Source organism: Alternaria atra (genome assembly GCF_907166805.1).
Source record: "Alternaria atra isolate CS162 genome assembly, contig: 21, whole genome shotgun sequence".
Taxonomy (NCBI): Eukaryota; Fungi; Ascomycota; class Dothideomycetes; order Pleosporales; family Pleosporaceae; genus Alternaria; species Alternaria atra.
Genome location: NW_025091319.1, coordinates 4,064,766 through 4,085,312, shown reverse-complemented (window position 1 = coordinate 4,085,312; position 20,547 = coordinate 4,064,766). Strand labels below are relative to the sequence as shown.

At 51.2% G+C, this 20,547-nt stretch overlaps 8 protein-coding genes across 8 annotated transcripts; 3 read left to right on the top strand and 5 right to left on the bottom strand.

The window, feature by feature from the left end:
• Window positions 1-292: 292 nt before the first annotated feature.
• ALTATR162_LOCUS1782 (uncharacterized protein) lies at window positions 293-1,783 on the bottom strand (the record flags this gene model as incomplete). The annotated part of the gene is made up of 4 exons (XM_043309380.1): window positions 293-491; window positions 550-744; window positions 806-989; window positions 1,051-1,783. 4 exons carry the CDS (start codon window positions 1,781-1,783, stop codon window positions 293-295), a joined length of 1,311 nt encoding a protein of 436 aa, XP_043165315.1.
• Window positions 1,784-3,364: 1,581 nt separating this feature from the next.
• On the top strand, window positions 3,365-5,618 carry ALTATR162_LOCUS1781 (uncharacterized protein; the record flags this gene model as incomplete). Its single annotated transcript, XM_043309379.1, has 5 exons — window positions 3,365-3,649; window positions 3,716-4,192; window positions 4,352-5,074; window positions 5,139-5,444; window positions 5,511-5,618. 5 exons carry the CDS (start codon window positions 3,365-3,367, stop codon window positions 5,616-5,618), a joined length of 1,899 nt encoding a protein of 632 aa, XP_043165314.1.
• Window positions 5,619-6,264: 646 nt separating this feature from the next.
• ALTATR162_LOCUS1780 (uncharacterized protein) lies at window positions 6,265-7,719 on the bottom strand (the record flags this gene model as incomplete). Its single annotated transcript, XM_043309378.1, has 1 exon — window positions 6,265-7,719. One exon carries the CDS (start codon window positions 7,717-7,719, stop codon window positions 6,265-6,267), a length of 1,455 nt encoding a protein of 484 aa, XP_043165313.1.
• Window positions 7,720-9,649: 1,930 nt separating this feature from the next.
• ALTATR162_LOCUS1779 (uncharacterized protein) lies at window positions 9,650-12,821 on the bottom strand (the record flags this gene model as incomplete). The annotated part of the gene is made up of 5 exons (XM_043309377.1): window positions 9,650-9,669; window positions 9,722-10,041; window positions 10,099-10,217; window positions 10,268-10,450; window positions 11,100-12,821. 5 exons carry the CDS (start codon window positions 12,819-12,821, stop codon window positions 9,650-9,652), a joined length of 2,364 nt encoding a protein of 787 aa, XP_043165312.1.
• A 567-nt stretch (window positions 12,822-13,388) lies between these two features.
• On the top strand, window positions 13,389-13,890 carry ALTATR162_LOCUS1778 (uncharacterized protein; the record flags this gene model as incomplete). Its single annotated transcript, XM_043309376.1, has 2 exons — window positions 13,389-13,451; window positions 13,516-13,890. 2 exons carry the CDS (start codon window positions 13,389-13,391, stop codon window positions 13,888-13,890), a joined length of 438 nt encoding a protein of 145 aa, XP_043165311.1.
• A 408-nt stretch (window positions 13,891-14,298) lies between these two features.
• On the bottom strand, window positions 14,299-14,976 carry ALTATR162_LOCUS1777 (uncharacterized protein; the record flags this gene model as incomplete). Its single annotated transcript, XM_043309375.1, has 4 exons — window positions 14,299-14,525; window positions 14,614-14,818; window positions 14,877-14,907; window positions 14,960-14,976. 4 exons carry the CDS (start codon window positions 14,974-14,976, stop codon window positions 14,299-14,301), a joined length of 480 nt encoding a protein of 159 aa, XP_043165310.1.
• Window positions 14,977-15,246: 270 nt separating this feature from the next.
• ALTATR162_LOCUS1776 (uncharacterized protein) lies at window positions 15,247-16,327 on the top strand (the record flags this gene model as incomplete). The annotated part of the gene is made up of 2 exons (XM_043309374.1): window positions 15,247-15,411; window positions 15,467-16,327. The coding sequence occupies 2 exons, from the start codon at window positions 15,247-15,249 to the stop codon at window positions 16,325-16,327; spliced, it is 1,026 nt and encodes a 341-aa protein (XP_043165309.1).
• A 480-nt stretch (window positions 16,328-16,807) lies between these two features.
• Window positions 16,808-19,055, bottom strand: ALTATR162_LOCUS1775 (uncharacterized protein; the record flags this gene model as incomplete). The annotated part of the gene is made up of 4 exons (XM_043309373.1): window positions 16,808-16,900; window positions 16,954-18,086; window positions 18,136-18,531; window positions 18,584-19,055. 4 exons carry the CDS (start codon window positions 19,053-19,055, stop codon window positions 16,808-16,810), a joined length of 2,094 nt encoding a protein of 697 aa, XP_043165308.1.
• Window positions 19,056-20,547: the final 1,492 nt, after the last annotated feature.

Genomic DNA, 20,547 nt, shown 5'->3' with positions numbered 1-20,547 from the left:
AGAATCTTGGCATTGGGGCCCTACTACTGGTCAATCATAATTGCGGAGCCGCTGGCATTTCGTGCTGGCATTTCATGCTTACTATCCTAGACCGATGTGCAGTAGCCGCGAAAGGCAATGCCATGCATGAAGCTGAGGCACTAGGACGCGAAGTCCCGGCTTGTTTAGGCAGGACCTCATGGAAGAGGAATGCTAGCTCCGGTCACGTCGGCGTACGACTGCTACCCTCCAAAACTCGAAGGGACAAAACAGACACTTCACCATAAAACCATGCGAAGCATCGTAGAGACCTTTAAAAAAGCTGATCGAGGCCCATGTCGAGAATGTTCTGGAACTCAACACGACGCTTGCCAGCGATGCTGGACTTTCTGGGCGTCGCATCCGCAGCGATATAGTGCTCGATGATCTTGACAGTAGCAGGCAGAGTGCGGAACGGCGCAAGGCTGTCAAGCATCAGGTTAGTGCTTTCGTCGTCTTGGGCGGAGTCGTGCCTGAGGGATGTAGGGTTAGTGATTTTTCAAAAACGAATCGTATGTGGAGTCTGCTTACCAGTGGATGACGACCTCCCGCAAGTCCGGCGCTTGTAACAAAATCTGATATACGAAGCTTGAGCGCTGACGAAGAAGGGCAGGGAAGATGGCTTCGACGCAATCAGTTGTATCCGCGCGGATCCAGGTCGAATCCCAAACGAAAGTCACATCAACCTTGCGGATGTTCTCCATGGGGGAAAACGCTGCGTCAGTGCTGAATTTTGGTGTAACAAGTCAGTATGTTTCTCACGTGCAGTTCGTACAGGGACCCCTACATCTGGCTGAATGCCTCTTCGAAGAAGGACGTATGGGCGAAGCTGCCAGTAGCATCGATGCGTAAGATGGCTACATCGTAGAACCAGTTCTTGGCTTCGTTATTCAGCTGCTGGGAAGTCAACAGGAGCTGGACTGGCGGAGGGCACTGAGTGAGGCGCATGAAGTTGGGTATATGTCGCCACTCTAAATGTAGGTGTACGAAGTCAGTATAAGCTTCACACGCAGTTCGTACAGAGAAACTTACTGCCGTGGGGCCGGACTACAGGCGCTGGAGGAGGAGGTTGAACAGAAGCGACTGCGGTACCAGTGTTGCCGTCACCATCAGCCAATTCTTCGTCGTCGTCGTCGTCCTCGCTGCCATTGCCACCCTCTTCTCCGGTACTTGCCTGGACGCCCTCCGCCTCCTCATCTTCCTCATCCTCCTCGTCATCTTCAACGTGTACTTGGCCGGCGTCCTCCTTTATCTTGTCTGCGGGCTGATTGCTGAGGTTGACTTGAGCCGTAGCTTGAGTAAGTGCTGGCTGAAGGGTTTGCGCGCCGTCCACAGCTACCTCTGATTCCTCCTCCGCATCCTCAACGTAGATTCCGGCCTCATCTTCACCGCCGCTATCCTCTTCCTGCTCTACTTCTTCATGCTCATGCTCGTCTTCGTCTTCGTTCCCAATGTCCTCATCCGCATCCTCGTTCTCGTCTTCGTCGTCATCTTCACCATCATCGTCAGATGCGGCGATGTAGTCATCGTCATCATCATAGTCATCGTAGTCGTTGTCATATACGACCCGCGGTGTGGGACCGTTGGGGTTGTTGATGGCCTCCTGCTCGATGAGCGCCTTTACCTCTTTCTTCTCGAACCAGTAGCGGAGCAGCTTCTTGGGCTTGACATTGCGGGCAGCCACATACTCGAAGATGGTGTGTCGCACTTCGAGCGGAAGTTCCATGAAGGCAGGTGCAGCTTTCTCGTTGGCCATGGCAGGCATTTGGTTGGTTGTGGGTGGTGGAGTTTAAGCTGCGCTGAGAGTGCAGAGTAGAGGGTTGCAAGCGCGAGTATTAAGTAATCCAGGGCGGGAGTGGAGGTGAGATGATTGCTTAGGCAAAGCTGCAGCAGTTGCCTAGTAGGGCGGTGGGCTGGCGCGGGGCTGCTGCGGACATTTGTGTAGCCAGAAAGTGCGGCGCCAGGGTCCAAAGCAAGGGAGGGAAGAAAGGTGATAGAAGGGCGCGCCCTGGCTTCGAGAGAACCATCCTGACCAACGAGACGCTGCTGTTCTACACTTTTCGCAATCGCTGGATGGAGTTGAGGTTGACCCTGGCCCGCAGTCGCGCCTTCCCCACAGCCGCGCCTTCCCCACAGCTTGACGCGCTACGTCATACTTTAGCGTGGTTGGCTCCAGCCGCCTCAGAACTACGAAGCGGCTTATGTCTTGTTGCAACATACTCTAGAGGTATTCGCATCGTCTTGGATTATTGAGCTACTCAAGTAGAATACGTCGGATATCTCCTTTTGCGGACTGCAAGTATCTCTAACACCACCATGATGCCCTGGAGACCACTAGCCCACAAGGTACATCTCTTCGCTTCTCTATGTCCTCGCTTGGTTTTGCACAGATCTGAAAGCGTTGTGCTTCCAAGGCTCGGCGGAAGCGATGTTCCGTATATGCACGCAGGACGGACACTATGTACGATCATTTTAGGCATACCACCGTACATTGGCTACCATATATGAGCGTGCTGCGGACGGCGTTCATGCCCTCGCATCGCATCAGCATAGAATTACAGTCAGTCTACAAGATTATCCAATGGACCTCAATAGCGAGCGAAGCATCATTGTCCATGGTCCGAACAAGCCCGGCCACTGTACGTGGTCGCCCTTTGTCACGAAACTCGAATTCCTCCTGCATTTAGCCAATATTCGTTACCAATGCAGTGAGTAGCTTAGGCATTCTGAGGAAGCTGCAGGGCCATGGCACTGGTCATTTCTCAAACGAAGAGGCTGGCCATTTCCGCAGGGATATCTGGGAAACTGCTTCTGAGTGCTTGAAGGTCACAAGCCCACTGAAGCCGATACTATTCTCTTCGGATTCGTCGTCAGGGCGCTCACCGCGGACGCTGGGCCAGGGAGTAGAGAGCTGGTCAAGAAAAGTTGCCCCGCTGTGGTTGACAATGCTACGAGGATCCATCGTCGCTACTTCCCCGACTACGACGTGTGGGAATAGGCCTTGCTGTCTTCGGCATGGAACCGACGTCATTCACCTATGTTCCTACCTCTTCCGCCTGGGATAACAACAAACATCAACAAACGATGGAGCAACAGCAGTGAGGTGCTGCTGCTCACCACCCGGCTACCGTGCACGCCCATCTCAGAGTATATAATCCTGTCTTCTGGTCATCTTCCCCCATTTCTCTCTCATAGCAGAACTCATCCCAACTCTTCTACCACCAACTCTTCTACCCAATCCATCCATACCCAAGCCTACCTCATCGACTCGGTATTCTCCAGTCGCACTGTACGCTGAACGTCTGGTACCAGCAGAGCTCTATATCCTCCAGCTATGCTTTACGCCATGCATCTCACTACCAGCGTCATCGCTGGCTTCATCGCTGTCGGTGCCGCCACACCAGCCGGTCTGGCAGTCACGCCGACTCCCACCAGAGGTTCCCTCGATGCTGTTCCGGCTCAGTCCACTGCGGTAGACGGCAACTGGCACATCGGCTGTGACGCGAACAACTACTGCTCCTACTATCAGGACAGCAATATCGCTGGTGGCGCCGCCGACTTGGTGCCCCTGCGCACCATCGCTCTATCTGAGTCTACGTGCAAACAGTGTACAAGTCAGGACGCTTGCAGTGTAAGTTTCCCTTCTCTTCCTGTCCATTGGTATAGAAAGTTTTTACTGACCTTTTCTGGCTGATAGTACTGTGATGTTGGGCCCAAATTCGGCTGTCGCGACTGCGACCACTACCAATGCGAGGATGAATATCTGCACAGCCATGATTGCTTTGATATCCAGCCAGAGCTCGCCGACGCCATTCGCAATAGCACAATCACAGCCACCATCTTTGAGACCGCTACCAATACAACCGTTGAGACCAGTTCAACGATTGCAACTATAAGCAGCGTTGATGTTTCCACCATGACCGTCACGTCTACACCAATCAGCGAGTTTCTCACTACCATCATTCTGCCTACGCCGACTTCAGAGCCCACCATCACCATCACACGCGAGGCTGTCACCAACATCGTCACACACACTATATTCTCTCCAAGACACAGTGGACTGGCCCTTCGCAATCAAGCAGTCCCCAATGGCGCCGATATTCAGCCACCTATTCGTCGCAATGCTGCCTTCAAACAGTCGCAATGCGTGCCTTGTGATGCCGCTACTTGCCCGGTACGTTGACTATTCTCAGCCCTCTGTGTTTACATGTTGGCTTGCTTACTCTAGTTTGACTAGGAATGTCACAACGACTGTGCTTCATGCGAGAAATTTCGGTGTGACGACCCGATTGCTCACCTGACTGTATGCATGAGCGTGCGTTCCAGGTGGCAGCCTCCCAACTTCAACATCTCAGCTTCAGGGCCCAGCGAAACCACAACTGTTGTAGTCATGCCCCAGCCAGAAACTACAACTTCGACTCAAACAGTGGTTTACTCAACCGTCATTTCGACTATCTCCACTCCCTCGGTTTACACAGTCACCATATTGCCTACGTCTTCGCCTCCAGTCGTCACGATCACTGTGTCTGTTCCTGCTATTGGTACCACCACTGTCGTCGTAGTTCCTCAAGCCTCCACGGTGATTACCACAACCATCGTTTCAGTACCTCAAGTCCCCCTCAGCACCGTCACATTGTATCCTCAGGCTCCGCATATCAGTACGGTCATTGTAGCTCCTCTCCCTCCCCAGCTCAGCACCGTGACAGTGGCTCCTCATCGACCTCAGATCACCACCGTGACCGTGATCTCTCAACGTCCTCAGTTCCAGACCAATACCATCTCCATTCAGAAAAGCACTATCACTGTGCAAAAGTCGGCTTCGACCGTCACCTACCACTACCAGGATCCAGCTTCCACCATCGTCATTCAGCCACCAACTGTTACTGCTTCGCGCTCCCCGTCCGTGATTGAGATCCCCATGACCATGATCTCAACCGCAACCCACACGGTAGTCAGATCAGTTCGTGCGGTACAAACTCCTGCATCCATGTCTCCTCGCGACAGTGCTATGGCCAAGTTAACTTGCGAAACTTGCGATGGCAACCTGGAGTGCGATGTAAGTCAACACATTTGTTCGCAATGTGCTCACGGAACTTTCGACTGACCTCCGCTACTAATAGGGATGTGAATTTGATTGCGACGAAGACTGCTTCCATTTCCTTTGCAAAGACGCTGTTAGCGGACTGGAGCTCTGTATGAGCGTGCCAGAAGACGCCAAAGCTTCCAAAGCATACGACGCTTTTACGACTCCCCACGATTTCCTCGGCTCCGCTGCTATGCTTCTGACATTCGACGACGTTGAGAACCCTACTTCCAACACTTCAGCCAGCCACCTACAGCCCGCAGTCTCCAATGGTACCCGGCCAAACTTTGCCTTCGCCGAGGAGGATTGCTATTTGTGCGAGTTCGGTGATGAGTCTTGCGGTGTAAGTCATTCCCTTCTCTACTTAACTTCACCTTCTTTGAATTGGTTTGTTGACTAACTTCTGCAGATGTGCGACTGGCAGTTCACCTGCGGCACGAAGAAGAGGTGCTTCCACAACGGCGCTCGCGAGGTTGTCGAAATGTGCTTTGAGAAGGGCGAGAAGTGTCGTCCTTGAACCAAGTCGGCGGACATCTCTCTTCGACATATCGCGATCGAATCATCTCACGATGACACAAACTGATGGGATGGCTGCGTTGTTGGGTTTGGCTTTGTTATGTCCTTCTACGCTTCGTTGATCACGCCGCTCAGCTTGACACTGGTGCGAGCTCACATCAGGTTCTCTCCCCACTGCTTCCCTTTCCTGTTCCTTTTCACCTTTGTTGCCCTGTACTTGTTGATAGCTTTTCTTTTCTTTTCTTTTTTTTAGTTTGCTACTGAATACGATCCATCCTCTACGCTTTTAAGATGTTTGCCTCAACATATGTGCATGTTTTTAGATCGCCTTCCTACATCTTTGAGAGGCACAACCTTTCTTGCTTCAAGGAACTTTGACAGAGTTCTCGTTAGTTAATGGTTCTGGAGAGAAGCCACTCGCTCAACCAAGGTTTGCTTCGTCGACGCTGCTCTGCACCGCCAGCATTATGGCAATTAACTACTACAGCTACTGTTGCCTGTAATTTCCAGAATGCCTGTCACGGAAATTGGCAGTGCGCACAAAGGTCTACATCAAGGTATATCGCTTACTGCCGTTCATTACATACTCTACAGATTCTGTATGGTAAAGACTCCATCTAGTCAAAGACATCAAAGAACCTTTTGTTTTATTCCCAGACCAAGTCAATTCTCTCGCCTTTCACTTTCGAGTTGAACCACTCATAAATCTCGACTTCCCGTTGCACTATATTTGCTCCATCAAGGACGCCACTCCTCCCTAATCGCTCAGTCGCAAGCTGTAACTCCAGGGTTGCCAGATTTCTTGCGATACACGCCCGGCTACCCGCGCCAAACGCGAACCAGTACTTCGACATCGCTTCCGTCGGATTCAGCCATCTCTCAGGCTTGAAACTGTGGGGTTCGGGAAAGATGCTTGAGTTGAAATGCAGCTCGTAAGCTGAGCAGCCAACAATAGAGCTAGCAGGAAAGTAGGTGGATTTGAAAGTCCAACCTTCCGCAGGTACGACGTGAGGTAAGCGCGTCGGATTGGCCATGCTAATTCGAAGACCTTCCTTGACAACAGCGTTGAGATAAGGCAGCGCTTGAACTTGTTGTGCATCAGAGTCAAGCGTAGCGTTACTTCTGACCTCTTCCTTTAGTCTTTCGTATTTCTCTGGGTACAATGCTAGGTTGCGCATGATCGTAGCCAAGTTCATTCCCGTGGAATCTGTACCTGCAAAGATGAGATCCTTGCACTGTGCTTTGACTTCTGAATCGCTGTACCCGGCAGCTAGTAGACGGCCTGGATAGGTTGTTGACTTCTCGGAAGTGTTCGCTACCAGGGTGGCAACAAACTTATCGACCAGCATCATACTGTCATCAGTCTCGGGATCGGGCATCCATCTGGCGACGGCCCATTCTAGCCATGTAAAAGCGATGTTCGGAAGGTAGAAGAAGCGGCCAACCGCTACGAAAGCGTCTACAAACGCGCTTACGCTGAGCACAAGACCGCGTTCACTAACCCCATCGTAGTTCTCTCGGAACAAATGTGTAGAAACCGCATCAACAGCCAAACTCCGCGTTAGATTAAGGACGTTGACTGGCTTCTTTGTCTTCGCTTCCTCCTTCAATCGCTCCACCATACGATCCACACACCCCCAAATGGCCTTCTCGTTCTCCCTGAGAGCTTTGGAAGAGAAGAGAGGGACAACGGCCTTTGCTCTCGGACTGCGATAATTCGCATCGATAGTCGAGAAAATAGTCTTGTGGCCGTCGATGTCGAAGTTGGCGTAGCATGCCGCTTTCGGAAACCCTCCCTTGGAGACGTAGATTGAAGGTATAGCCTCTGCGTCACTTATGTCGACTTCATTGGGTGCGACGCGGACGTACGGGCCATAGCGTTCGTGGAGCCTATGGATGGTACTTGCTTCGTCTCCAACGTAGGCGTGATAGTGAAGGAAGATGCTGGTTAGCTTAGGTAAGATTGGACCTGGGATATGGGAGAGAGGATGGAAGTAGACACGATATATTGAACGAATGAACAGGAGCAGGAATGGTGCAAAGAAGAAGTTTACTATGGGGTGGGCGACTATAGCACTGGAAAAGAGACTTTGGAGCGCCATCGTGATGGCGCTTGAGGGTACGACTGTATTGACGCTCTAGTGGATGTCATCTCGTTTATGTACGTCGTGGCTGGTTGAGTCACCATGGGCGCGTTAGTGGGGTGCTATCGACAGCGATCACGATAAGAACGCCATCCACCCTTGCGTCCTAACCTGAGATCACAGTCTTGTCACGGCCTTTTCTCCTCAAACCGGAATATTTCACGACGCATCACAGTTTTCAGAAATCAGCGCTTCTAGATTCCGCCCCTCTGCAGCATACGATGGCATCATTTATGTTCACTAGCGCATACACAGTTTAAGACAAGAGAGAATGTAGGAAATGGTCGATTGTGACGAGAGACCTTGGTAGTTGCTGTAGTGTACAGAAATTACATTATGGATTACGCACGGCGATACAGTCGCCCTAATCATATGGGTATCGAGTTTCTTTCTCTTCTACCCCATCGTTACACATTATCCTGACTGCTCGACAATATCATCAGCCCGTGAAGCCCGCTCACCGCAAGCGTATTAAAAATTATCTTCTTCCTTTATGCTTCACATCTCCTTCTGCATATAGCCTCTCTAACTTGTATCACTCTTCCCATCATCCCTCTTGGAAGGTGTCAACTCCACGTCTCCAACTCGATCAAGCCTCGCATTCCTCTTCATCCTTCTCCACTGATGCACAGCAACGCAACTCATCACAGCCATGCCTATATAGCATAACCCGAGTATCGCTTGAATCCCTACTTCAGCATACCCGAGATTGTCCCAATCCTCTTTGTTGTAATTGTTACTCTCGTCGCCATAGATGATGATCGTATGTAAAACGCTGATGGCCGCGTAAACACCGATCATAGGCAGTGATAGCAAGAGCGCAAGGATAGGGTGAAAAAAGCCTGCTCCAAAGGGTATGGCTATAAGGGTGAAGAGAGTGATCGCGACATCGGGTACCATGGCGAATCCGGTACGGAGCCACCAATCTTTCCTAAACACAGGATTCTTATTAGCACTGTATTGGCTTCTGGTTCGCTGTCTTGTCGGTGGGTAGCACGTTGCTATGACTTACGCAAAGTATTCGTATCGTATGTCGAATTGGCGATTGTTGAATCCGTACTTGTATGCAGTATCGTGTATGATGATGATAAATACGAAAACGATGAGAATGAGTGTTTTTAAGAAGAAGATATGGTGATGATGGCGTTGCATTCCTTGCCAGTGTGGGTCTTTAGGATGGCTGAAGCATGATACGAAAGCCCCCATGTCTGGATGTAAGGTGTGAATATGGTTTTTGAGTGGATGGAAAGTATAAGTGTTTCTGGGGGATGATGTGCGATGCGCGGAAACTTCGTCTCTTCACTGTAGATATATGTATGCAGGTAGAAAGGCGCGCAAGAGCATATTCATGGTCACACCGGTTGACTTGAGACAGCATTGCGCCCACCTCCAACGCAGGTCCCGTATTTTTGCACTTGGCAGCTCAGCCACCACGTCGCGATTTCTCTTCTACCCGCTCTCCAAGATCGACAAAAGATCAAAGCAGTTAACTCGCGGTCATTTGTATCAGGTACAGCCTACCATGCCAAGTACGAGGCTGTGTTTTAGGCGAAGCAAGCCACTAGCGAACATTATTAGTGAAAATCGCTTGTACGCTGCAGCTGGTAGTTAGAAAAGCATTAAAATTGCATTCGAAAGTAGATCTGGAAATTAATGTTTAGTTCCTGCTATTGAATGCTTGATGGGACTATGAAGACACGTAGGTCGATATACAGGAAGGCAAACAGCGAAATAGCACCAAGACATCTCGAGCCTGGTTAAACCAACCTGATAAGTTCGAGGTGCCACCCCCCATTCCACCCCAGATTCGCCTGGCGCTAATGTAGTAATCCATCGAGTGATGTCGTGCGATATTGACGATCTCCAGCTTCTCCTCCCGGTCAGAAGCTCAGACTTCAAGGCTAACACCTAAATATGGATTAGCCTCGCGAAAAGAAATAAAAGTGCACGAACGACTTACTGTCAACGTTATTGTTGTAGACGGTCTTGGTGTTGTTATTCTTCAGGTAGCAGTTGCTGTCAACCCAAGTGATGGCAACACATCCTGGGAAGACGGCACACTCATCCACACACGTCGTCATGGTATCAGTTAACTTGAGAGCAATGTCTCCACCATAGTAGTCCCAGTTACATTGAGCGATGAAGGACTTGCTGTTCATGAGGTACCTGCACTTGTCGTTGGTGGGGCAGTTGATCACTGTGGTGCATGTCGAGGAGCCAGGAGCTAGCTCTGGGTCGGTTGGGGCCTTGACTTGAACGCCAGCGTTTACGTTGTTGAAACTGTGGTGCATGTCAGAATATTGTTGAAAGATACATGGGCGATAGCGATAAACTCACGAGGTTCGGGCGGTTCCAACTGGCTTACCAAGAAGGTAGCAGAAACCGTCTTTCATGTTGAACGCGACGCAGCCGGAGCGTCGCGAGCAAGCGTCTCCGCAATCGACGAACCTATCGGCCTATGGTGATATGAGTACTTCATCTAAATTTCGTTTCGATCTTGATTCACCTGCGCAGCACCAATGACGGGGCCGTTGTAGTCGGTTGCACAGCTGAGTTGGAATACAGCACCGTTGGTGGAGGTCGATACACAGCTGTTCCATCGAGGGCACGTCGGCGTGGAAGGGCAGTTTCGCATCTGGCGGGGAACCAATGCAGAAAGCGCAGCTGTACCTGCGAGGAGTACTCCGTGCTGCGTTATGATTAGTAGGGCTCGCGAAATTGCGCATGTATACTAAGAAAAAACTCTTCAATTGTCGAAGTAACAATACAGCTAACCCAGGGATTAGAGTAATTCTTAACCGGAATTGAAAGTTGTGCGCTACAGATGTGGCATCGAACAGTTGTGGCTTACCATCTCGGCGGGTGGTGAGCGATGGTGAGGTTGGTTTGAGACGAAGGAAAGAAGGGACGGGTAAAAGAAGAAAGGTCGCGTAGATGCTTCGAGATTAATTTATCACACGGCCAAAATCCAGAACGATGTGGGCTTTGTGACGATGACGGCGGGGGTGTATGGAGTTGATACCATGGTTCAATGCCGCCTACAGCAAATGATGGGGCTCCAAATCCGACACATAACAACAACCAGACCCTGGACCTTCTCTTGATTACAACGGCTGATAACTTTCAGTGAATGAGAACCGTAGGACTCCTCCATGGCCCGATTATATAAGCTTAGGCCTTGCGTGTCTTTATAACTACAACGATGCGGCCAACATCTCTTATTCCTTTTCCATCAACTCTCCAGGACTCCACGTACCATTGCCAAACCATGTAATTGGCCTGGAGTAATCTAACGTTCGACCATCTCTGATATATGCCCAACGAAAATATTCATTTACTCTCCTATCAGCTGGCCTGTTCCATTTGAAGGAAGCTCCACCTAGCCCATCATCGTAGAAGGCACGGTCCCGCTCAACGTCGTTTACTAAAACACTGATACCGTCGACCCCAATCGGGTGTGCGTCATTCATAAATGTCGCGATGGACCCATCGGTACCGGATTCGATGATAGTGCTCACTATCTTGGGAACCGCAGAGTTGAATTTTGCATCATCGCGAAGAGCGGCAGAAGTTTGCAAAACAGAGTCAAAATCCCAACGCGCTATTCCGTTGACAAAGAGGCCCAACAAAATACCTTGGTAAAGCAAGGACGGCCGTGTCTGGAGATTGGTTCCGGGCAACAGCAGCATCGCAAGAATGTAATGGTGGATTCTTAAGTTAACGCCTGGTATAAGCAAGCAAACGACAATACCAGTAACGAAAAGTCCGTACAAGCCGAGGTATCGGAGCAGGCGGCCTTCTAGCCAGAAGTAGTATACTTGACCCACGATGATCACGACCAGCACCAGAATGATTGTGGCCAAGGCTAGCTTCGCCCCCGGTTGCTGTTCCAGATCATGTGCAGTAAGTCGCGATATAGGTATCCAATCAAAGGTATAGTTTGATAATGCTCCAATCCAGAATCCACCAAGCCAGAAGATTGCCTTCTCAAATTGAGCAGTCAATCCAGACAAGGTTCGCTTGATGACACTCGAGTACACCACTACTGCTACGAACGTTGCGGGCAAAATTCGCTTTGCGAACATGGATATGCGATCTGGCAGCACAGTGGTATTGTGGTACGATGCCGACGGTGGATCGGAAAAAAAGCTCACATGGGCGAAAATGAGCATAAAGATTGGAAAGAAGATCTTTGGCGATGTGGAGAACACAGCAAGTGCAGCAGTAAAGAGGATCGAGATGGGAAGTAATGCTGACCGAGGATCAGAAATAGCCTGAAAGCTATCGTCGAAAGCCACAGAAAAAGCCAGCGGAAAATAGGAATCGAAAGGCAAGGATTCAATACCGTGGCGCTTAGTACTGGCAAAACTGTCATGGTTCCCAAGGAGAGTTATACGACCGGCACCACCTTTCAGGTCATTCACAATCCCAGCATGGATCGCTGAGCCACAAATGAAACTGTCTCCACGATAAAGCCCCGCACCGATGACGAGAGGCCGATAGTTTACTTCAAGCGGCCCAACAACGTGCGGGTTCAGGATCTGTACACCTCCACATTTTGCTGGACATTGGAAGGCGAAAGAGTGATTGCTAAAGGGTCGGCAATTGATTCCGTCGATACCGCATTGGTTCTTTCGTTTCCAGAGTGTATCTGTGCAGTCGAGGTTGATCACGTTATTGCCTTTGCCATCGCGAAGCGGCAGTTGGGCAGTCAAAAACCATGTGAAAACTAGGAGCCACAAAAGCAGCACGAGAGAGAGCGAGATGGGGTTGTTGAGCCTGTATGCTTTGAGCCATTGTACCGGACGCGCTTGTATCGACGGGAAGAAAGGCTGTATGGATTGAATGCGAGGCGGCTCGGGACTGCGAAAAACATCCAAAAATTTACGTCGACCGCTACGTGTAGGCAATGTGTTGTCCTCGAAATCCAGCTCTTCCCTTCCTAACAGGTGGGCTTCCTCATCCGTGTTGGCCGCACTGATAACATGGTCGCGCACCTCCTCCTCCTCATCATCATCATTGTGATTTTCATCTGGCCCGTTTTGTAAAGAGACACGCATGGTCACCTCCGGTGTGTGGTAAATGTATGAGACATAGGATATTTAACAATAGTCATCGTGGTCTGTGGTGAAACATTCTTTGTAATTCTTATCGATAACAGCATTCATCTATCATCTGGCGCTGGTGCTAGTGCCTCAACTCTCTTTTGAGCACACCGCCGAATGGTTATGTAGTATCTAATATTTCTTTACATATTGAGTGCCTTGGTAGCGCTTTTGTGTTTAGTGCCACACGGTCTTACCTTAGATGCGTGTTGTGCACCTCCGACTATCCCTGTGTGATACCTACATGATCACCACACCTGCTATCACGCTTGCACCATGTCGAATACTTGCAATCGGACGCTGAAGGCGTGAGCTGATCTTTTCAATGTGTCGTGAAGAACGAATCCACAACAACAAGTTAAGAGATGAACCTAAACATGCCTTGGACTCAGGGGCACAGACCATGACTCTCGGGAGTCATTACATCTTGACCAGGCTGAACATTTGCCAAATACAACGCTCAACGTGCGCACGTATCCCGCGACCCCAACCCACCCTCCAAGCACCCAATTACGCACTATAATGGACGCGCTACAATCCTACCTTCCTCAATCAGAGGGCTTGCTACCCAAATGGCTTCTAATTGTACGCCTCTGCTCACCCTTACATTGTCACTTCTCCCAGTTGCGCAAGCTGACAATCTTCGCAGGTCTCCCTAATCTCCATCGGCAACAGCATCCAATGCTACGCTACACTTTCCTTCACCTCGCGGGTGTACAACCCTACTCCGATTGACCCACCGCCTACCACGCCAAAACACGTAACCGCTCTCTCTTCGCGCACATTTGGAACATGGACTTTCTTGACGGGCATGGTACGTTTTTACGCTGCCTACAACATCAACAACCCCAGTTTCTACCAATTGGCTATCTTCACCTATGCCATAGCGTGGGCACACTTTATGAGTGAATGGTTCGTGTTTGGGACCACAAGATGGGGAAAGCCGTTGGCAGGACCAGTAATGGTGGCGACTTCGAGTTTGATTTGGATGTTCATGCAGTGGGATTTCTACGTCAACGCGTAGGCTGAAGAAATATCGGGTATCAATACAAGGAGATAGTGATGTAATGTTAATGTGTACATGGATGCCTTGATGCATAGGATTCTTACAACTTGAACCGAGGACATGTCATGGTACGGTCAGAAGTGAAGTAGGACGACTAGGGTTCCCAACGCAAGCTACGTTCAACAGAAGCCATCACGATCCAGTATGAACAGCAATGGACTTTTGACCCGCCTCGGTGGCTTGTTTGACCACTCGAGGACTTTCATTGATCGTAGCTGAAGAAACATACATGGCCCATGGGACTCCGATTCCTCAACCCTTGATGCCGAGTTTTGACGGCCATATCGAAAACCATCACGCTCCACCTCAACCAAGTTTCTTTCCGTTGCTGATCATGAACCGTTACACCATCCCTTTTCTATGCACTTAGAACTTGTTGAACTGCTTAGCAGCCTTTCCCTTTCGGGGAAGGACACGGAGAACGTTGAAGCGGACGGTCTTGGAGAGGGGCCTGCACTGGCCAACAACGACCTGGTCACCGGGCTCGACACGGAAAGCGGGAGAAACGTGTGCGGCGAGGTTCTTGTGGCGCTTCTCGTAACGGGAGTACTTGGGGATGAAGTGAAGGTATTCACGGCGGATGATCAAGGTGCCTGTCATGTGTCAGTCCCTACTGCCAATTGTCTTCTAATGTTCCTGCCCGAGCCTTGTGCACACTCCAGGAACTGGGTATTAACGTACGGTGCATCTTGGTGGACATGACAGTTCCGGTAAGGATACGGCCACGGATGGAGACCATGCCGGTGAAAGGGCACTTCTTGTCGATGTAGGTACCCTCAATGGCGGTCTTGGGCGTACGGAAGCCCAGACCGACGTCCTTGTACCATCTCCTGTTGCGGGTGTTCTTGCGGGGTCCGCCGACCTTGTGGTTGAGGAAGATGTGAGGCTATCGCATCGCATTAGTACCCTGTGTGCTGGGGGATCGCGAAACGGGCGTGTAGTACCTGCTTCTGGAAAGCGCGCTCCGACTGGACACTATTTCGCAATCAGCATTTGTCGAGAGTCTTCGTGGTATCGCACAACGTACGTGAGTTCGGTCGCCATGGTTGCGGGTCGGGTGGTATTGTCGAGCTTTCGATGTTGCTGGTTCGCAATTTCCAATCTCACATTCGCTTAGCAAGTGTGGACGATAGGTTTCTCCGGTGCCGACGTCTAGCGCCGCACTAGCCCGCCAGCCTCGGCAGGGCCTAGAGCGGAGCCAGGTGAGATTGTCGCGAGAGTTGACAGAGTGTGCGAACTTCAATGCTGCAGCCGCTTGGAACTGTTCCTTGACCTTATCGACCCAATCCCTCGCCATCCCGATATCCGTTTATCATGGCAGGCATCCTCGAGCCGTTCGGTGTTCACATCGATGCGAGCAACTCGTTTGTGCAGGCTGCTGTTTACGGCTTCTTGCTCGTAGGCATTGCATCCTTCGCAGCACCCGTCGTCAGCACTGTCCGAGTCCTTCTCAGCTTGTTTGTGCTTCCAGGGAAACCAGTATGCGACTCCAAGCATTTCCAACCTCCCTAAAAACACATCTGACCCCCACCAGCTTAGCACCTTTGGACCCCGCGGTACCTGGGCCCTCATAACTGGTGCTTCAGACGGTATTGGCAAGGAGTTCGTTCTCGCCCTCGCAGCCAAGGGCTACAACCTTATTCTCGTTTCGCGTACTCAATCCAAGCTCGACTCCCTCTCCGCCGACATCACCTCCAAGTATGGCCCGAAGATTGCCGTCAAGACGCTGGCTATGGACTTTGCGCTGAACAAAGATGCCGATTACAACAATATGAAGAAGCTCATCGACGGACTGGATGTCAGCATACTGGTCAACAACGTTGGCTTGAGCCACAGCATCCCAGTGCCATTTGTCGAGACGCCCAAACAGGAGATGAACGACATCATCATGATCAACTGCATGGCTACGCTACGTGTCACCCAACTCGTCACCCCCGGCATGGTGTCTCGCAAGCGTGGCCTGGTCCTCACCATGGCATCCTTTGGCGGCTTCTTCCCCACACCCCTCCTCGCAACCTACTCCGGCAGCAAGGCATTCTTACAACAATGGTCTACCGCACTTGCTTCTGAACTCGAGCCTCATGGCGTATACGTTCAATGTGTCCAGTCCCATCTCGTCACCACCGCCATGTCCAAGATCCGCAAGACATCTGCGCTCGTGCCGAATCCCAAGCAGTTCGTAAACGCTACCTTGAGCAAGATTGGAAGGAGTGGAGGTGCACAAGGTGTGGCATTTACAAGTACCCCATACTGGAGTCACGGACTCATGCACTGGTTCCTCTCACGCTTCTTGGGTGAGCGCTCGGATACTGTAGTCAAGGTGAATAGGGGCATGCATGAGAACATTCGGAAACGTGCGCTCCGAAAGGCTGAGAGGGACGCTAAGAAACAGTAAGCTGGGGCATAGCTACCAACGTAGTCGAACGTTGAACTCACCGGGCGTTGATGTCTATACTCGCCAGTCCGTATGCGCGCCCATAGGCAAAGCCCTAACCTCACCGATTTCCATCCTGAGTTGTCTCGCGCAGGTCGACCAACCAAGGCGTTACCAAGCGACATGAGAAGGTTATTATCATATCCCTCACCTCGTGCGTCGACATGATGTATAAATGGACAGAGGAATTGTTTCCTATCTTCAGTGAACATGGGTGGAGACTTTTGGATAAGATTTCAAGTACAATACGCATTCAATTAACTAAAACCCCTGCGCCGTGCTATAGCAACAAGGATATAATTACATGGCTTCGTCCAGCACCAAGAAAGAAAAAAAATTCCACGACTCGGTTCATGTAGTCGTACGAAAATAGCCAACCACCCAAGCATTGCGTCAAAACATCATGTCTGATGTCATTTTCGCGTCTCCAACGACATATCCTTACGACGACTTGCCGTAAGCCTGGTCGACTTCCTTCTGGTATTGCTTCAAGATACCCTTGCGGTTGAGCTTCTGTGCAGCAGTGGTGAGACCCTGATGTGTTGTCAGTATGTTGTAGGTTACACTCATGTTGCAGTAGTACTTACGTTGTGTGGTGTCCACTCCTCGTCTGCCAAAACAACACCCTCAATCATCTCGAATGCAGCTAGACCACCCTTTTGACCGGCTTGCTGCAATTGCTTGAGCACAACCGAGTTGATCTTCTTGTCGTGGACTAGCTCCTCCAGTGAGTCACCACTGACACCTTCCGCCGACGCAATCTTCTTGAGTTGCGGTTCGGTAGGCACAATGATGGCGACAGGCTTCTGACGATCTTCCGCAGCGTAGACGCAGATGTTGGCGACAATGGGTGCGGAGCGGTATACAGACTCGAGCTTCTCAAGCGCGATGTACTCTCCAGCGAGCGTCTTGACCAAGTTCTTCTTACGGTCAATGATGCGGATCTCACCGTTAGCGTTGAACTCTCCAACATCACCAGTCTTGAACCAGCCGTCGTCGGTGAACGCCTCTTTAGTCTCCTCGGGCATGTCCAAGTAACCGTCTACAACACCACCGCCACGAATCCAGATCTCTCCCTGGGGCGGGTTGTTGGTGGAGAAGTAGCCGGCATCCGCGAAGTCGACAAGCTTCATTTCAACTGAACCAGGCATCTCACCAAGAGCATGCTCGTTCCAGGCCAAGGGGTCCATGAGCGCACCCATGGCGCAAGTTTCGGTTAGGCCGTACCCGCTAATCATGGGGGTAATGGCAATGGAGATGAAGCGCTGGGTTTCCTTCGCGATGGGTCCACCACCGTTCATGCAGATTCGGAGTTTGCCACCGGTGGCCTCCTTGACCTTGTTGAAGACGATGGCGTCAAGAATGCCGCTGCCGGGTAGTCCCGAGCCAAGAAGGAAGCCCTTGGCTGCATATGCGCCCCAGAACATGTTGCTCTTGACAGCGCCTCCAGCCTCAACCTTGTTGATGATGCCCTTCTTGATAGTCTCCCACACTTGGGGTACACCGACCATGACGGTTGGCTTCAACTCACGAATATCACCGGCGCAGTTTCGTACCGACTGGTCCGAGAGCGTCCTAATGGTTCCGTAGCCCATAGTACCGCCCCAGTAGAGCACGGCGTTTTCGAAGACAAACTCGAGAATGTGCGCGGCAGGAAGGTAGGTAATGAGAACATCGCCCGGTCCGAGGTACTTGCCAACGATGACATCGACACCGGCAACTAGAAATTGTCAGTAGACTGTTGATATATTGGAAATATGGAAACATACTGGCAGCGACAACGTTGCGGTGCTTGATCATGACTCCCTTGGGAGTACCTGTGGATCCAGACGTGTACATGATGCAAGCCAGGTCGTCGGCCTTGGGCGGGATAGGCTCCGCAGGGCTCTGCTCGCCCATCTTGACCAGCTCGTCGAAGCTTATGACCTTCAAATGTGGGTGCGCCTGGGTGAGAGTGTCGATGTCCTTCTGCTTCGGGTCATTCTTGGTGCAGTATACGACAACTTGGACGTCCTTCGCCTCCTTCATAGGGTTGACAAGCTTGGGTAGTAGTTCCGGGTCTGTGAACATGACCTTTGCGTTGGTCTGAAGCATAGAGTGCTTGAGGCCCTCTTCTCCGAGTGTGTCGTATGCGGTAACAATGGCCATGGATTGGGAGATGGCACCTGGAGTCATGATTAGTTATCGAGTTTTGCACACGTACACGCGATTTCTTACCATGTGCGGACGCCAGCCATTGCATGCTCGTAGCGGCGAACAGATGCAGCCTGTCCTGTGGGTTGAAGCCCAACGACTTCAGTCCCGAGCCTACCGCCAGAGCCATTTTCTCAAACTCGACGAAGCTCTTGTACTTGTACGGGCTGAGCTCGAAGTACTGCCACTTCTTGTCTACTTCTTGCTCCTTGCCATCGACCATCTTCTTGACCTTCTTCGTTTCCTCGTGTATGTTGACGATCTTGCGAGCACCAACTGCCTTTGCATTTCCGAACTTGGCGGCCGAGTGTCGCAGAACATCGTACAGTGTGGCTACGTTGTCGTGGGGCTTCATTATCAGGCCCTCTTTCGCAGCTAGGTTGCGGCGCGGCACCGTCTCGCCTTCTACCTTCTGTGCGTTCGCAGCTTCGCACGTGTAGGGCCCCGACCGGTACATCTTGGCCTGGGGCATTAGCTTCTTGAGGTCTTGCGGCATCTTGACGGCTCTGAGGTGGGAGCTGTCCAGAGTGACAATCGTGTGTGTTGAGTGTGGGTATATGTGGGGGTATAGGGCAAAGGGTATCACAAAAAATGCTAGCAGCAGTGAGAGGGTATATGCAGAAGGAGTCGTCGCCAGCGGAGAAGGGCGGGTGTGATGAGGCTGGTGTGTTGGGGAAGCTTATGCGCTATGTTATGCTCACGTCGCTAAATCGACCTGCTTGGGCGGCCGAGCTTCTTAGGCAATGACCTCACTCAGCCACTGCAAGCTCTGGGCAACTGGCTGGGGCTAGCCGCTTCTCCACTTCTTTTCTGTCGAACGAGATGCGATTGAAGATCGACAACGCAGCACACATCGCAAGGTCTACCAGGTCGTGCCAGCCTGCTGTCGTCTCGCCTTGACTTTTTTCCTGCGTTTGAAACCTGCCCGACGTCACGTATCGTTGGGATACAGTTGCGTTGTCTGCAGCTGGCCAAGCAAGCCAGAGAGTTTCCAAGACGCGCAGCCTCCTTTTGTCGCTGTATTTCGCTTGAGTGCCAACCTTCACGCACGCACGAGGATCGAGCGGATAATCGCAGGCCGCTGTTGTCTGAGCGTTGCCAAGATGCGGAGTCTCACGGACATTCTGGCGACGGGGCCTGTTCTGGACCCTGAAGAAGGTGTGTGAAAACGCCCTGGAGTACTCAAACCTACACATCGAATCACACCCCTATGCTGGCCCTCGGCTCATCGCATTGCTCTCTCTATGCGATTCGTTCTTACACACCCCCAATCTGGAACATTTCGAAAAACAACAAATAAGTCATCATCGATAGACCACTCATCAAACCATGCAGAAGCCTTCGTCGTCTTCTCGCAAGATATTCCTTCCCAGTCACTTGGTTTCATCGATTCGCGGGACCCAACCCTAGACATCACGGTGGCGGGCTATGACCTGGTCATTCATCACTCAAAGGGTCTTTTGACCTCAAACCGTAGCGAGGGGACTACTGGTGCCAGTAAGTGTTTGCTATGATGATTCACGGGGTCACGCGTTGCCCCAAGCTTTCTACAATCTCAGCTGAGCTTGGATTTTCTTGGGAGTTCCCACGAAAAAGCATTTCGGCTTCGTAGGTCTGCATTACCGGTGCAGAATGCAGTAGATAGTCCAGCGAATTAATCATCATCATAACACCACTGCCATCTCGCCTCCTCTTCCGTCTACTAACGCCAACACAGTGGTATGGAAGGTCACCCCCTTGTTCGCAACATGGATCTCGTCCCCCTCGAATTTTCTCTTCACAAATCAGCTGCTCACATCCAGCTCCACCGTTCTCGAGCTCGGCGCAGGCGTATCCGGCATCGTGGCACTCTGCCTGGGTCCCCGAGTCGCAAGCTACACAGCCACCGATCAAGACTACGTCCTTAAACTGCTGCGACAGAATATCACAGAGAACCTCGAAACTGTTATCCCAGCTAAGAAGAAGAGTGGAAGAACGGGTAAGAAACT